The sequence below is a fragment of the Pezoporus occidentalis genome, unplaced genomic scaffold (genome assembly GCF_034315485.1).
Source record: "Pezoporus occidentalis ecotype Australia unplaced genomic scaffold, CSIRO_AGI_Poc_V1 ctg93, whole genome shotgun sequence".
NCBI classification, from domain to species: domain Eukaryota; kingdom Metazoa; phylum Chordata; class Aves; order Psittaciformes; family Psittacidae; genus Pezoporus; species Pezoporus occidentalis.
The window spans coordinates 8,812,346-8,826,999 of record NW_026916294.1 but is presented as its reverse complement, the minus strand read 5'-3'; the positions used below and the strand labels follow the sequence as shown (position 1 = coordinate 8,826,999).

The window sequence follows — 14,654 nt, the reverse complement described above, 5'->3', positions numbered from 1 at the left end:
AGTCTCATCTCCTTCCTGTCACCTTCAATATCTCTGCAGTGCTTTGAGGAAGGCACCTTATCTTCATAAGCATCTGAGAACTACTTAGCTTGTGGTGGGCATTAAATGTGAAAAGGAATTATTCACAGTCCTAAATGTGCTGCGTGTCACTGCATGGATCAGACTTTCAGATAATAATAATATAATGCTGTCACACAGAGTATTTGAGAGAAAAAGAGATTCTAGTCAGCAGCTCTGATTTCTCATAGAGACAACCATCTCTTCTTTGTGTAGATGGTGCAGACTTTCAGTCCTGGGTGTACTGGTTGGAGGCTGCTCAGCTAAGTGTACTGGAATTCATATTATTACTTTTTCCTCCATGTTTGGGCTCAGCATGTTGTATGGTTTCCGATGCATACATCATTCCTACATGGTAGAGACTTCTCAGATCAAAAAAGATCACTCCAGCTACCCAGATGAACCTCCTTTACAGCACACGACCAAGCACATTGCACCCCAGCAGCAAGCAGACTCTGGTATTGCTGCCTCCTGGCTAAAGCTGAGGTTACAGACATATCATTTATCTTCACTGATGCCCTAATGCTTAAATGACAGTCAGTGCTGGAGATTCTGCCCCTTTATTCCCATGCCATTGGCAGCAATCAGGCTGGACCACCTTCCATCAGGCCTATTCTGTTCTGTTTGGACAGGACACCTCTCATGTGAAGTCCCAGAAAAATGTGATGTTGATAAAGCTCAATACATTTGAAAGTTATAAAATGTAATTAGGGATTTCTACTGAGCTTAAGGTTTTGATAGTTATGACCTATGTGTTATACATAAACATATAAAATGAGCAGACCTGATGATGCTTTTAAAATAGCACCTTTTTGCTGATCCTTTTTTCCCAACACATGGATGGATAGGGACTTTGAATCTGAAGACCATAAGGCAGAGAGGCCACTCTACATACACCTTTCTCCATCATCTGGTAAGCTCTTCTCACATGGAGGGAAGCCAGAGGAGCTGAATGTCAAAGAATCACATAATCTACAACAGGCACCATGTGGAGCTCAATGGGAATTACACCCAGTGAGGGGCAATGAGCCTGCCCCTCTTCTGCAAATGGAAATGCCCACGGAGAAATGGTCCCTCAGAGCAGCTCACAGACGATGCTGTAGGAGGGAAAGGAAACCAAGACACACAGCACCTTTTCATACCTCATCTTTCCTGCTGCCTTCCTTTCCCAGCCCACCTCTTCTCTCAGGTTTATAATCCTGGGGTTATAAACCTGAGAGCCTTCTGTGCTTTGCTTCTACCCACTGCTTGATGATTTCAGCATAGCCTTCCTTCCTTCTGCCTCGGAGCCAGAGAAAATGTAGTTTCTGTCCTACCCACTTGCTGTCTATAGGCACTCTGGCACTGACAAGGATTTCCCTCATCACTACTCCAGGGTCCAAACTATAACCTAGACCAAGCCCTGCTCAGCCTTCAGTCCTCGGTCCAAATCACACTTAGTTCTTGAAGGTAACAGACCCAGGGCAACCCGGGTGTCTGCTCCACATGAATCAGAGAGGCAGTACAGATCACGCACAGAGCACTACAGCCCTTTCCTTGTCGTGGGGCAGTCCTCTCTTGTGTCCCTTCCAAAGGGATAAACATCACCAACTCAAATCAAAGGAGGAAGAGAACAGCATAGGGGGGTCTCTGAAGTTGTCATTCCCTGACCTGAATCTAAATTTGAGCTTTAGAAATGACTGAATTTAGTTGAGCTGTACTGCTCCCAAGGGTAGCAGCCATCATCATGACTGTAGCATCCCTCAGATGAGACAATAATGAGGTTCAGAGCACAGGGCCACCCATGGGCTCAGCACCAAAACAGGGAATGTTTTCTTGGCTCAGTGAGGGTCTAAGCACAGTTTTCCACAGAAACCAGTGATTCTGGGCAAAGCTGGCTCCCAGGTGAAGCTCACCCAGGCAGCCTGTGCAATGTGCTGCTGCCTGCCTCTTGTCTTACCCACAGGGGGTATTTACCAGCAGAGGTCTTCCCACTGAGCATCCTTGTGTGATCTCTCAGCAAAAACACCCATGGTGGGGTGGGTTCCACCTGCCTCCATCTCAGGGTCAAGACATGGAAAATTAGAACAGTGAGTCCGTTTGTGGCATTCCCTGGCTGTGAGGGAAAACAGGCTAATGTAGCACCAAGGGAGATTTTATAGAGTGATTCTAACTACCCAGCTAAGTTGGTAAGGAAATACACCGGTGCCTCTTCACGCTGGGACCTCTTCTAAAAGATGAATTCTTGGTAGACAGGACTGTAAGACAGAGCGTCCAGTAAAATGCTCTGAACTGTGCAGAATATATCCAAGAATAGGTAAGGAAGAGTTAACATCATCTTCCACTATCACTTGTGTTTTTTATTGTGGTCAGGCATGCTTTAGGCAGGCAAGCCTCAAACCCTTTTTTACAGTGCCAACTATGGCAGCAGCAAGGGAGATCCCGAGTCAAGAAATACCTATGAGCACAGACCTACTGTCAGGAGTAATTGCTAAAATTCATCAATGTATGATGATTTATATTTCTTTCCAACAGAGAACACAGCAGCAAGTTGCCATTCCTGCCAAGTGTCAGTGAATTTACTCAATGTCTTTAAGAACATGACTTAAATGATATTGCTATAAATTACTTCCATCAATAACAGCAATCCTATGTCATGATGAATATGTAAACAGAAGTGCAGGCTCAATTGCTTTTTCCCCTCAGTTTTAGCTATTTCTATAGCTCTATCTGCACATCAGTGCATAAAAGCAAGCAGAGATTTATTAGTACATTCCTGACACACACACATCAAAGTAAACTCCAAGAGCTTTCTGAACAGCTTGCTGGGTGCTCAGTGCTGCACAGACAGAAAGGCTTGAACAGGATATAGTTTCATGACAGATCTATTCTCCTATATCACGGCTTCCCCTGGAGTCTGCGCTCCAGTGGAGCTGCCTTCTTGTCAGCTGAAACTGGGAGACAACTAAGATGTAAGAATCTTTGGGTCAGAAATGTCCCCAGGCTATTCAAAGCCTCCTCTGCACTTCACTTGCCCACAGCAGCATTTGATCCTACTGTGCTCCCTCTTACACCCACAGTTTCAAGAGGACACGACCATCCCTCACACACGCACTACAATATCTTTCTTCCAACAGGTTCATTCAGTTGAACAAACATGTGAGCTCTACATGAGGGTAACCTGGGCAACTACAGGTTGTGCAGGCTGGAAAGGCCACAGAGCAAATCCTCTTGGAAGCTGTTTCCAAACACATGAAGGAGAAGGTGGCTGAAAGCAGTTAGCATGGAAATATGAAGACATGTCTACAGAGTCAGGCTGAGAGAGCTGGGCTTGCTCAGCCTGGAGAAGAGAAAGCTCTGGGGACACCTTAGAGCAGCTTCCAGTGCCTGAAGGAGCCAACAGAAAATCTGGAGAGGGGCTTTTGACAAGGGCCTGTAGGGACAGGAAGGGTTTAAGGGGGAACGGTTTAAACTGAAGAGGGGAGATTTAGATGAGATCTTAGGAAGGAATTCTTTACTACAAGGGAGGTGAGGCCCTGGCACAGGTTGCCCAGAGAAGCAGAAGGGCTGGAACTGGATGATCTTAAGGTCCTTTCCAACCCTAACCACTCTATGATTCTATGAACTTATTCATGTCCCAATCAACTGTCCCTCCACCTCTGCTGTACCCAAGACTTCTGCTTTTCCTGTAGGCACCAAGTCACTTTTCCTTTGAGAGTCAGAGACCAGTTATGTGGCAGCAAATGGAAAACCACGAATGTCACTGCAAAGCTGTGTACACAGAGGCACCTGAAGGATCCCGACAGGCAACAGAAGCACAACTAAATCCCGGCCAGCCAAAAAAAGGCCACTGCTGGTCCATACGTACAGAGCTACAAAGGAGAAACTAGAGGGTATTTCAGAACACAGCAGTTACAAAATGCACATCTACAGGAGAACCAAGGCTGTCTAATGCATTAGCAGTGAACCCCACGATCCCACTCATTCCCCTTTTTCTGCTTGATTTGCAAACATCCCTGTGCAGTGATAAGCAGCCTCCCTACTGCATCATACCCAACTCCCCCAGTCAGTTCACACAGCAGTGTTAGGTGCCATAGCCAAGAAGGTAGCTCCAGCCTACTTCAGCTACACTAAATATGTCAGTGAAGTGTCTCTGCTGATTCTTACAGCTGGTTCTTGCCACGTTCACTGCATCTTGCAGCTCATCTTGCACTGACCAGCATTGTAAGTGTCCAGAGCAAATTCATACACAGACCCTCCCAAATCTCTGATCTTGCCTATGCAACCCCTAGATAACTGGGTTATCCAACATATTGACTTTATACAGCAAACACCTCCACCTAGGAACCTTGCCACTGGATGCAGCCCCATGAGAAGTACATACTGCTAGGATTTCGTGCTTAGCAGGCCAGTCCCACTAGTGCTGCTGTCAGTATTTCTATCCTTCCTGTAAATGCTGCAGCCTCATACACATTAGCAAGCACAACAGGGAATGGGAGATGGAGTTACCTATCTTCCAGACTGCACAAAGGCCTACTGCAGATGGGTATCACCCTGTACATGACCTGAGACTCGCCTGCTCCTTGCTGCACTTGTAGATCCCAGGTGGATGAGAGATCTTCGTTAACACACAAATACAATAAGCCCTCAGGAGAGCAATTTTATTGTCTCTTGCAGTGGACACTCTGTGACAGCCTTTCTTTTGAATGTCTGAGAAGTGACGATTAGATATGATAGAGGAACTTTGAACCTAAAAGTATACCATGTTTTTTCAGGTAATCTAATAAACTACCTCCCACTAAAAACTGAACTTCTTTATATCACAGATGACCACAAGAGAAAAATAAAAGGCAAAGCAGGAAGAAAAAAAAGCCCTCTACAACTATCTGGAAAAAAGACAGTAGGTCAAGTGAGTAAATACCTGGTAACGGCAATGCCAGTCACTGAAGCAAGGTTGATGGGATGTGTGTGCCGGTTACTCGGAGCTTTATTATGTATTTAGAAGAAAGTTTCATTTCAGGGAGTTCTTTTGTTATCTGCACTGCTGCAGGCCTGCCCAGTGCTGATGGACAATTAGATTAGAGGGCATTCTCTTGCCACACACTGCTGTTGCTGATGAGAAACTATGTGGAGAAGATTTACTAGCAACACCTTCACGGAACTAAGCAGTTATTAACACTGTGGGAGAGCAATAAGAGAACTGATTAAGGATATCCACAACCACAACAGTGCTCTCCTCTTGTGCCTGTGCCAAAATGGCTTAAAGATCTTGATAACAGTGTGTCCTCGGTAGGGGACAATGGTACTAGCTATAGGGAGCACTTCTAAGGTGCTCACAACATTTGCAAGCGCTGCCAGAAAGAGTTTCACAAGAGCATCCATGCTTGGAATCACAGACTTCTCCAGCACAGCTGAGGTCTCCTAAGATGATGATATGCTAGGCAACAAGATACAGACCCAGGGATCTTACCTGTCTCTGAGGACCAGTAGGTTCAGATTCTCGTCTCCTTTGTCGGATAGCTGGTGCTGAATGTAGGGGGGAGTGGGCTGGACTTCCTGTCTGCTGTTCATGTTTACTGTCAGATACTGTTTGAGAAGGTCCCTCATGTCTGTGGGAACTGTCCTCCTCAGTCACAGGCTGCATGCCCCGACTTCGCCCATCATGCGTTTTCGGCCTGACAGCAGCATCTGCCCCCAGGCGCCTTCTCTCCTCACCATCTTCAATCGGTCTTAGCTCCTCAGGCTCCTCATCTGTGGTCCCAGAGGTGCTTGGCTCAGCACCTGGGTGGAAGTCCTTCAGCTCTGTCTCCTTATCTATGATAACCCACTCCTTGCTGTCAAAGTCCTCCTCCTCTGCAAGTGGCACTGAGCGGAAAGCATTGCTGAGGGCTTCATGTTCCACCGAAGCAGACACATCCATCCGACCACTTGCCTGCCGGTCAGCCTGGCCAGTATCAATGGACAGCATCTGGGCTGGCTGGGAGGAGCACACGAGCCGTGATGGAGAGCCAGGTAAATCCATTCGAGATCTAAAGACAGAACACGAAGCCATTAAAAATACATCGGGTTTGTGTTAAAGTTAGGGATCGTAAGAGCTGTATAGTCCTTCCCACACGTTTCTTGGTATGCTTCAGAAATACAAGCTTAAGCAAAAGTATTTCTTTAGAACCTATGAGGCATAAGGGTATTTGCCCTAAAGTGCTTCAGTGGGGCAGCCAGTTTGGCATCTTCCTTCCTTGTAGATGACAGAAGCTGTGGCTGCCCCATCCCTGGCAGTGTTCAAGGCCAGGCTGGACAGGGCTTGGAGCAACCTGGTCTAGTGGAAGGTGTCCCTGTGTGTGGCAGGGGGTTGGAACTGGATGATCTTTAAGGTCCCTTCCAACCCAAACCATTCTGTGATTCTAAATACTAAATCTACTGTCTGGCTTAACAGTGCCTCTGCTGAGCTCCTATGACCTCTTCAACTGCACTGTGTTGTCTCTGTAGTGGCCACTGAGGCACTTGTCTTTCTGCTCTGTGTCACGATCCATGCTTCTCATTTGGCCTGCACTCGCTTTACTTCCCTATCCCAGAGGCTAGCAGCTTGCCGCACAAACCAGCGTCTGCTGCCCAGCAAAAGACAGCTGCAGTGTGCTTTATGAAAGGATTTCAACAAGGACCATGCAAGAGCCTTGCACACTCTTCTGTGTGTGAGAAAGCATGAGGGGCAACAGGGAAGTGAGGGACCACTGAGTGAGGGCTGCTAAGCAAAACTGGCACCTTTAACAATGCGGAAGGCCAGAGCCGAGATGGAAAGAATTACAAGCAAATGAAATATTTGTTATAAAGAAAGAGGAATTAGACAAGGAGGTGAACCGAAGGGTGATACAGAGGAAGCTGTAAGTAAAAACAAAGCCATCTGATGGATCTGAAAGAAGCAGGGCTGCATTTCTTAAAGTCTTACAAATATATCATTGTGAGTAGGGAACACTAAATATGCAAAGAATGAAAAATGACCTATATTGTGTGTGTGAGGAACTGGATTTTAAAGAGCTGTTGCTAAAAGAAATGAATAAACTCTGGATTCAGCCAATGTTTTCATCTGTTCTGCAGCAGAGGAGAGGCTCCTGGAGTGGAAGAATTTCCCTGTGCTGGGATTCAGGTCTGTGTTGTGAAAAGACAAAACCAGGATAAAGGGAAGACTGTGTGGCAGAGTGAGGCTGTATTTGCACCATGCTTGGTGCAGGCTACTTGGAAGACGAAAAAGTATTTTGATTTGAAAAACAGGAGCTAAAGGAAGAACACAGGAGAAAGGGACGTGTTTTGGAGAACACACATTTTCTATATTGAGCTAGCATGATGCTGAGTAGACAAGGAAGAGTGGGAGAAATAAAGGAAGGGCTTAAGAGCTATTCATATATATATATATATTCAGTGAATATACAGGACTAGCGTCACTGACTGTTATAAATGGCTCTTTTCCCTTCCTATTTTAAATGGCCTTTCTTCTGAGCAAGAAAAGGAAGAGGTAGCAAGACCCAAGATTTATTATTTAAACCCTAAATTATTAATAGCAACACAATCAATCTTTCCTGAATTACAGAGAAGCATTGCAGCTTCCCACAGCCACCCAGGATAAACCACTACCTAACAGACAGGGGTAATGCTAAGAGGCACATCTTCTCTCTAGTTCTTTTTGATCCTCCTTCACTTTCAGCTACTGTCTCCTTGGGGCTTTCCCTCTTGGCTGAAGTGTGACAGTTTGTCTCCAAGAAGAAGACCTGTCTCTCCTCTATCTCTTCTACAGGGGCCATTTTACCAGTACACCCTGCAACCACAGCCCATGCCCTGACTTCCAATGGGAGGAGGAAGACAGAGTAACAAAGGGTGTGAAGGGAGTTACCAGCACCAAGTGCTTTCATCTTGTAACACATCTTCTCCAACACACAATACTTTAAAAGCTGCTTTCCCTAAGCTTGCTTTTTTGTTTCTTTGCTGTGGATCTGAGACAAGGTATTCCCATGACCCTGAAAACCTGGGTGTGATGTGTACTTCTCACATGCAAATAAGTACAATGCTATATGCTGAAGAATGAATACTATTAGCACTATTACTGGAAAATAATGAAATAATGAAACCCACCAGATCAGGATCTGCCAGCTAGCTCCCAGAATACATGCATCCCTGTACGTACCCTAAGATCCGGTTTTTGCTCCCATCTCAGGCCACCCAAAAGCTCTGTGACTATTCCCATTATCTCTGATCTGATGCTTTGCCTTCCCTTTGACAAATGTTGCCCCCTCCATCTCTGGAGTTCTTCCCATCCAGGGACAGATTAAGAATCATTCCCACTACCTCTCCTTATTAAGAGACATGAGTGTTTCATCAGAAAGATCATGAAGCTCATGAACACCTCCCACAAGAAAAGAACTTCCAGTGCCTGGATCTAGTAGTTGCGTCGGTCTCAACAGTCATTCCTCACAACACTGCTAAAAGCCATGAGGCTACAGAGGGTGAGCAAACCTTCTTTCATGTGGATCTGCTTTGCCATCAGCGGTGGAGAGGCGTTCCGACTCCGGGCTGTTCACACGGCGGTACCGCAGGGAGCGTGCTTGGGCGGTGGGGGACTCTGGAGGCACTCGGACAGGGGAGCTGGGGCAGACACCGTTTCTCTGCTCCTCTTCCACCATGCACTGAGTCTGTAGGGGGTAAACACAGGACAACCTCAAACTCTGACCAAGGACATTTACCTCCCATCCTTCACTGTTGCTTTGTGCTTTCTTCTAGGACACAGTTCCAGCTGCATTTTCACGATCTACACTGAAGGAATGCAAGGGCCCATAGGCAATCATCCAGTATCAAACAAGGTATGGATTTTAAATCCATTCAAATATTTAAACATCTTTATAAAGTAGCCTTTGCATTGCAGTTACGCTGAACAGTCAATCCAAAGTGTTCTCGTGGGCTTACCTACTTCACACGCAAACCCTGCTTATCCCAGATGCCTAAGAGCCCAGGTTCGTCAATACTTCTCTATGCATTATAATGCAATGCACATACTTTCACTTTTGATGAACTTGATATGACTCGGGCATCTCTTAATTCCCAGGGTGGTTTGGGATTTTTGTGGTTTTGTTTCTTGTTTTAATCTTGGTCCTCTAAACAAAGTCCTCCAGGACATACACTCATCCATACGGTGCGTAAGAGCTTTCCAGAGACCCAAGGGCATGCAGAAACCTGAACATGCTCGAGGTCACTTGTGAGCATTGTGTGTTCATACTCTACTAGTACATATTTTCTGTTTTCATATGGCCTTAGGGAACTTGATAGGTTAAGGAGCAAAAGTAGGTGACTAACACAGCTGCCTTCTGCCTTCCACTGTGCTGCTTCCCCTTAGAAGAGAAGGCCTGCTTAAGCAAAAGCATAGAGGCAGAATGGTCCATGGGCTGCAGCAGCAGTCTAGGATTTACATTCAACCCTGCTGTGCTGCTTGAACACGACAGCCACATGCTGCCTCTGGGTGGGGATGTGCATTGAGGTGCCAGTGCAAGTTCCTAGTGTGGAGAGTGTTTACCCTTCTCTGCAGCATGCCCTACATTCACTTGTCCTCTATTAATGCCAGAGGCTCTGAATGTAAGCAGGCTTCCCAGCAAAATGCTGCTGATAAGACAAGTTGCCTTTGTACATGTACTGTGTATATGGCAAGTCAGTCACTGTCCATGAACAAGCAGATCAAAACCATCCAGGCTGGGTTTGGAATGTATAACTAAAAAGCCTTTGCAGGTAAGGAAGGTAAAGAACTTTCAGGCATTGTAGGAAAAGCAGAATAGATGCCAATGATTTAATCTGTAACCCATCCAGGCCAGGAGAAGGTTAATGATGGTCAAATGTATTAGTGAGAGGAGCAAAGTGCTGATGTAACTGTAGGGTAACAAGCAACTTGGTAATATCCAAGAGCAGAGAACTGGGGGAGGGTGTGGGAGGGAAAGAAGAGGCTTCTGAGAAACACAGAATGAGAACTTTGATCCACTGGAGGAAGGAGAACCAGAAGGAAGACTTAAGTCAGTGACAGTAAGCAAGGAAAAACTGTCCTTAGCACAGAAATGGGAGAAGCGGGATAGGAGGACATTTGAACTGTGTGAACAGAGAAATAAGGAAGACCTTGGAGAGGTACTGGGGAGAAAAATCATAGCAAGATCCACTCCTCACCTAAATACAAAGAGCAAGACAGGGAGAGCCAGAGTTACTTCTAGTGCTACAAGACTGGAAGATGAAGGATGATTAAGCTGTAAATAGCAGAAGGGTGCTTTACACACCAGCTGCCTTTGCAGTCCTGAAAGACACAAGGGATGCCTGAGATCACAAACAGAGGTGGGGCTCTGCCCATACAGATCAAATCTGCAGCCTCCTTCTTCTTCTCTATGTGGTGACTGTGAATAAAAAGTAAAACCTGATTCTCTCTCAGAGAACAGTCACACTAAAGATAACCCTCACAGAGAGAAAGGACAGACTTCTTCAGCTTTGGAGAGCATGATGCCCTGGGCTCTATTTCACAGACTGCTGTGTGGCTACAGAAGTTGTCAGAATTGAAGTGCTCATTGCCACGCTGACTAACTCCCTAAGCTTCTTTGCCAGTACACTGACAAGAAGAATCACCTGGTCATGCTGTGGATGTTGTAGAAACCTCTCTTGTCTCTAGCTGTTGTTATGACAGGGCTTGTGAATGACAGCACCTGGTAGCTAAGCCATAATGTACAACTAGCACGCAGAAAGGACATTTGGGACTCCCTTGTCAACACCTCACTTGGACTGAAGAGCATCAAGGCAGCTGGCGGTTCAAAAGAACAGGAAAACACATAGGGGTTACTAGGACTTCTCTGTAATACTAATTTTTAGGGGGGTATGTTGGGGAAACAGAACTGTTCCATTCTGCCAGCCTGATCTTATTATATGTGCCTTTGAATGAGAACTTCTGGGAATGCACACAGTTTCCCTGATAGAAATGAAGAACTGGGGGGATGTCACTGGTAATGTTCCATACAGATAACATCTTGATCCAAGTGATTTGCATTGGAGAATTTTAAGCAAGTTAGATGAGATTATTTCTTGTCCAAGAATAATGTTTCCTAATAAGACTAAGGATATCGAGATACCTAAAGGGCTGAAAGGAGTAACTTTGTGCCAGTGGAGACCGAAGTAAATTCTTGTCAGATACAGAAGTCTGGTAGATTTAACATGCTAGCCCATTAAAGACAGGTTTGTGAAGTGCATCTGATACACCCTGATAATATGTTAAGCCTGTTTGGTGAGGTTTCTCTGTTAACAGACTCTGTTTCTACCTCGCATCATGCCATGTGACATGCTGATTTTTAAATCAGAATTAACACAACAAATACTAATTTGCTTGCAATATGTAAAATGATCTCATAAATAAACTAACTGGCAGATTTCGTGTACGTAACATCTAGTAAGAAATCATAACTCAGTGGGGATGCCTCCAGGAAATTGGGTAACGCTTACAAGAAACGACTGACAAACAGCATAGGGATTGTGAGGAAACCCAACTGAAGTATATATACTTCCTGCAAGCTAAAAAGTCTAATATGATCCTGGAATGAGGAAAATATTAAGCGATAGTTTCTCTGGCTCTTCACAGGGGTGAAAACACCATCAGATGCTCTTTATAAATTGGGCTAACGTTAGAATAGAAAGTTAAAAATCGGAAGAGAAAAACTAGTAATGATTCATAATGGAGAAAAACATGGCTTATGAAGACATCTCTGATGAAAGGTATTTAACCAAGAGCTCAGGACACAATAAAATCTTGGTTTATAATTTCCAAACCTGGGACGTTTCTGATATTGTATCAGCTATGCAAGGACTAGAATTCCGCCGCTTGAGTTAGCAAGATCCTAGCTATTGACATAATGATTGTACAAACGATTGGCTCCATTATTACTGGCTCCCCAAATGTAATTTGCATGACGATCCAAATTAATCCCAATGGCTTCGTGGAAAAATTGTTTGTAATTTCCAGTTTCCACAAGGAAATTCTACAGTGCTTTTTGGGCTGCACCACACTGGATGCAGTGGATCCAAGCAGCTTCTAGCAGTCTATCCCTAAATCCAACAGCCACCGGAGGTAAAGAGATGTTCTTTACTTTGCTGATGCTGATCCTGAGTTTGTTGCGATTCACATCTGTCTCTTCCCAAACTTCCCCCTCATTGAACGCAGTGTTTGGAGCCTGACCAAGACCTTCTGCTGGCCGGCCTGACAGGATGGGAGGAGCATTCTCTTGATCACTCAGATGTTCACCCTGCAGGACATCCTCAGTGTTCTCACGCAGCAAGTCCCCAGGCACTGGAGTGACATTAACCACCCTGTGGTAGAGACAAGAAGTAAGATTATTTGTACTTAATGAAGGAGGCTCACCACTCTGCCCAAAGAAATTCCTCAGCAGCTTTTAGGGTTGAAATAACAGGTAGGCCAGCATCATCACAGAAAAGACAACCTGAAACAGAACAGGAGGATTCCACCTAACATACAGCCACAAAGACAGTGGGATGGATCAGTGAAAGCATCTTGAGACCCTTTATATGCAGGCTAAAAACTTCATATATGCCAATTACACAGGATTTAGGTTAGAAGAAACTTCCCCTCTTTGCATGAGTAAATGAGGCTTAAAAGGCCTTATAGCTTTTATTTTCTAAAATATTAAGCTTTTATCTTCTATAATACTACTAAGGATTATCATTATTCCTTAATGTCAGCCCCCTCAAAAGCACCAAGACAGATCAGTGAACTAAGCCTTATCAACTTTTGTTTGGACTCATCTCCATCTCTGAGCACCAAGCTCTGTGTACCTTTGCAGCAGCACATGAAACACCCTGTAGAGGTCGATGAGCTGTGTCAAGGTGTGACGAGTGCATGCATTCTGCTGGATTCAGCTCACTATCAACCATAAACCCACCCCACAGCAAGGCAACAATTGCCTCACAGGGAGCACTCTCCCAGAAGCTCCAGCCATGTACGCCATATAACATGCAAAATATACAAGCATATGTCTGGCCAAAGACCTTCAGACATCCCTTAATGTGATTCCAACCCATACCCTCAACCCCAGTGGAAAACCTGTTTGCAGGACAGCAAGGGTCTGAAACTGGGTTCCACCACATACATGTCAGTATACATGAAGTCAAAACAACTAGTGGCTGCCACGCAGCTCAAACTTCCCAGGATCATAGAGGCCTTGAAACATTTCAAAAACCAAGCTGATACTGAGCTTATCATTGAGGATGTCAATAGTCTGACTTGTGCAACTGCAACACTCACCCAAACATGGCTGCTGTTTGCCTGGTGTTTTGCTGCGGTGGAGTAGAGGTGCTAGTGGACAACAAGACATCTGTACCAGCCTTCTCCCAGTCAAAGGCTTCATTTTCAGTGATACCTCTTTCTTTCATGCTGTTCTCGAAAACGGACATGATTAGCTGGAATAAATTTACAAAAAAGACAATTTATGTGAAGTAGTTGAGGGTGGCTCTCAAAAAATCTGAAGTATGAGCATAAGGACCAGGTACAGCTTATAATCTCCATATTGCCTATGGAAGGTACCAAGAAATGAAAGCAAATGTCATAAAGATGAGTGGAGGGCCATGAAGATGCTTTGAGGGCTGGAGCACTTCTGCTCTGGAGACAGGCTGAGAGAGCTGGGCTGGTTCAGCCTGCAGAAGAGAAGGCTCCAGGAACACCTTAGAGCAGCTTCCAGTGCCTAAAGGGGCCAACAAGAAATCTGGAGAGGGGTTTTTGACAAGGGCCTGTAGGGACAGGACAAGGGGGAATGGCTTTAACCTGACAGAGGGGAGATTGAGATGAGACATTAGGAAGAAATTCTTCCCTGTGAGGGTACTGAGGCCCTGGCACAGGGTGCCCAGAGAAGCTGTGGCTGCCCCATCCCTGGCAGTGTTCAAGGCCAGGTTGGACTGGGCATGGAGCAACCTGGTCTAGTGGAAGGTGTCCCTGCCTGTGGCAGGGGGTGGAAACTGGGTGAGTTTTAAGGTCCCTTCCAGCCCAAACCAGTCTGGGATTTATTGATTCTATGACCGTTGAGCTGGTCGCATAGGCTCTTTGCATTTGGCAAACTGTGCTAAAATTCTGTTACATTTAGAGTATCTCAAGACTTTTGTGTTTTAATGAAAGCCAAAAGTACTCTGATGCTTTCTGGTCTGGAGTATGGGATTATTCTGGACAGGCTGGTGGAAAGAGAAGAAAAAGCTTTTGAGCTGTTGAGGAACTGTACTGTCCAATCTTTTGCTCCTGGTCCTAGGAAAGATATTCCTCAGACAGATATAAACACGTGCATGGAAATGTTAGAAAATCCAAATGCCAATCCACAGTGCCATGTATCACACTGGTAACAAACGAAAGTTCCTACCTGATAGTCTGGCTTGGTGAAGTAGTCTAGGCTTGCAATATGATCCAGAAAAAGGTGGAACTCTGAAGGCATGTGTTTTAGCAGCATTCGGTGTTCATACTTTTCTTTTATCATGCCAACCTGCTCCTGGAAAAAAGAAGATATCTCAGAGCCAAAATCTCTTCTATTGCTTCATATTCATACAGTCTTATCATTCCTGGAACACTG

General features: G+C 45.2%; 1 protein-coding gene across 12 annotated transcripts in view; it reads right to left on the bottom strand.

Moving 5' to 3' along the window:
- The window catches only part of TTBK1 (tau tubulin kinase 1), a 77,210-nt gene that overhangs the window by 22,148 nt on the left and 40,408 nt on the right, over positions 1-14,654 (bottom strand). For all 12 annotated transcript variants that reach the window (XM_062605913.1, XM_062605911.1, XM_062605902.1 and 9 more), the window contains 5 exons: positions 14,448-14,573; positions 13,349-13,503; positions 12,177-12,396; positions 8,539-8,714; positions 5,507-6,065 (listed from right to left, as the gene is read on the bottom strand). In XM_062605913.1, the coding sequence (XP_062461897.1) occupies positions 5,507-6,065; positions 8,539-8,714; positions 12,177-12,396; positions 13,349-13,503; positions 14,448-14,573 (1,236 nt within the window). The remainder of the gene's footprint in view (positions 1-5,506; positions 6,066-8,538; positions 8,715-12,176; positions 12,397-13,348; positions 13,504-14,447; positions 14,574-14,654) is intronic.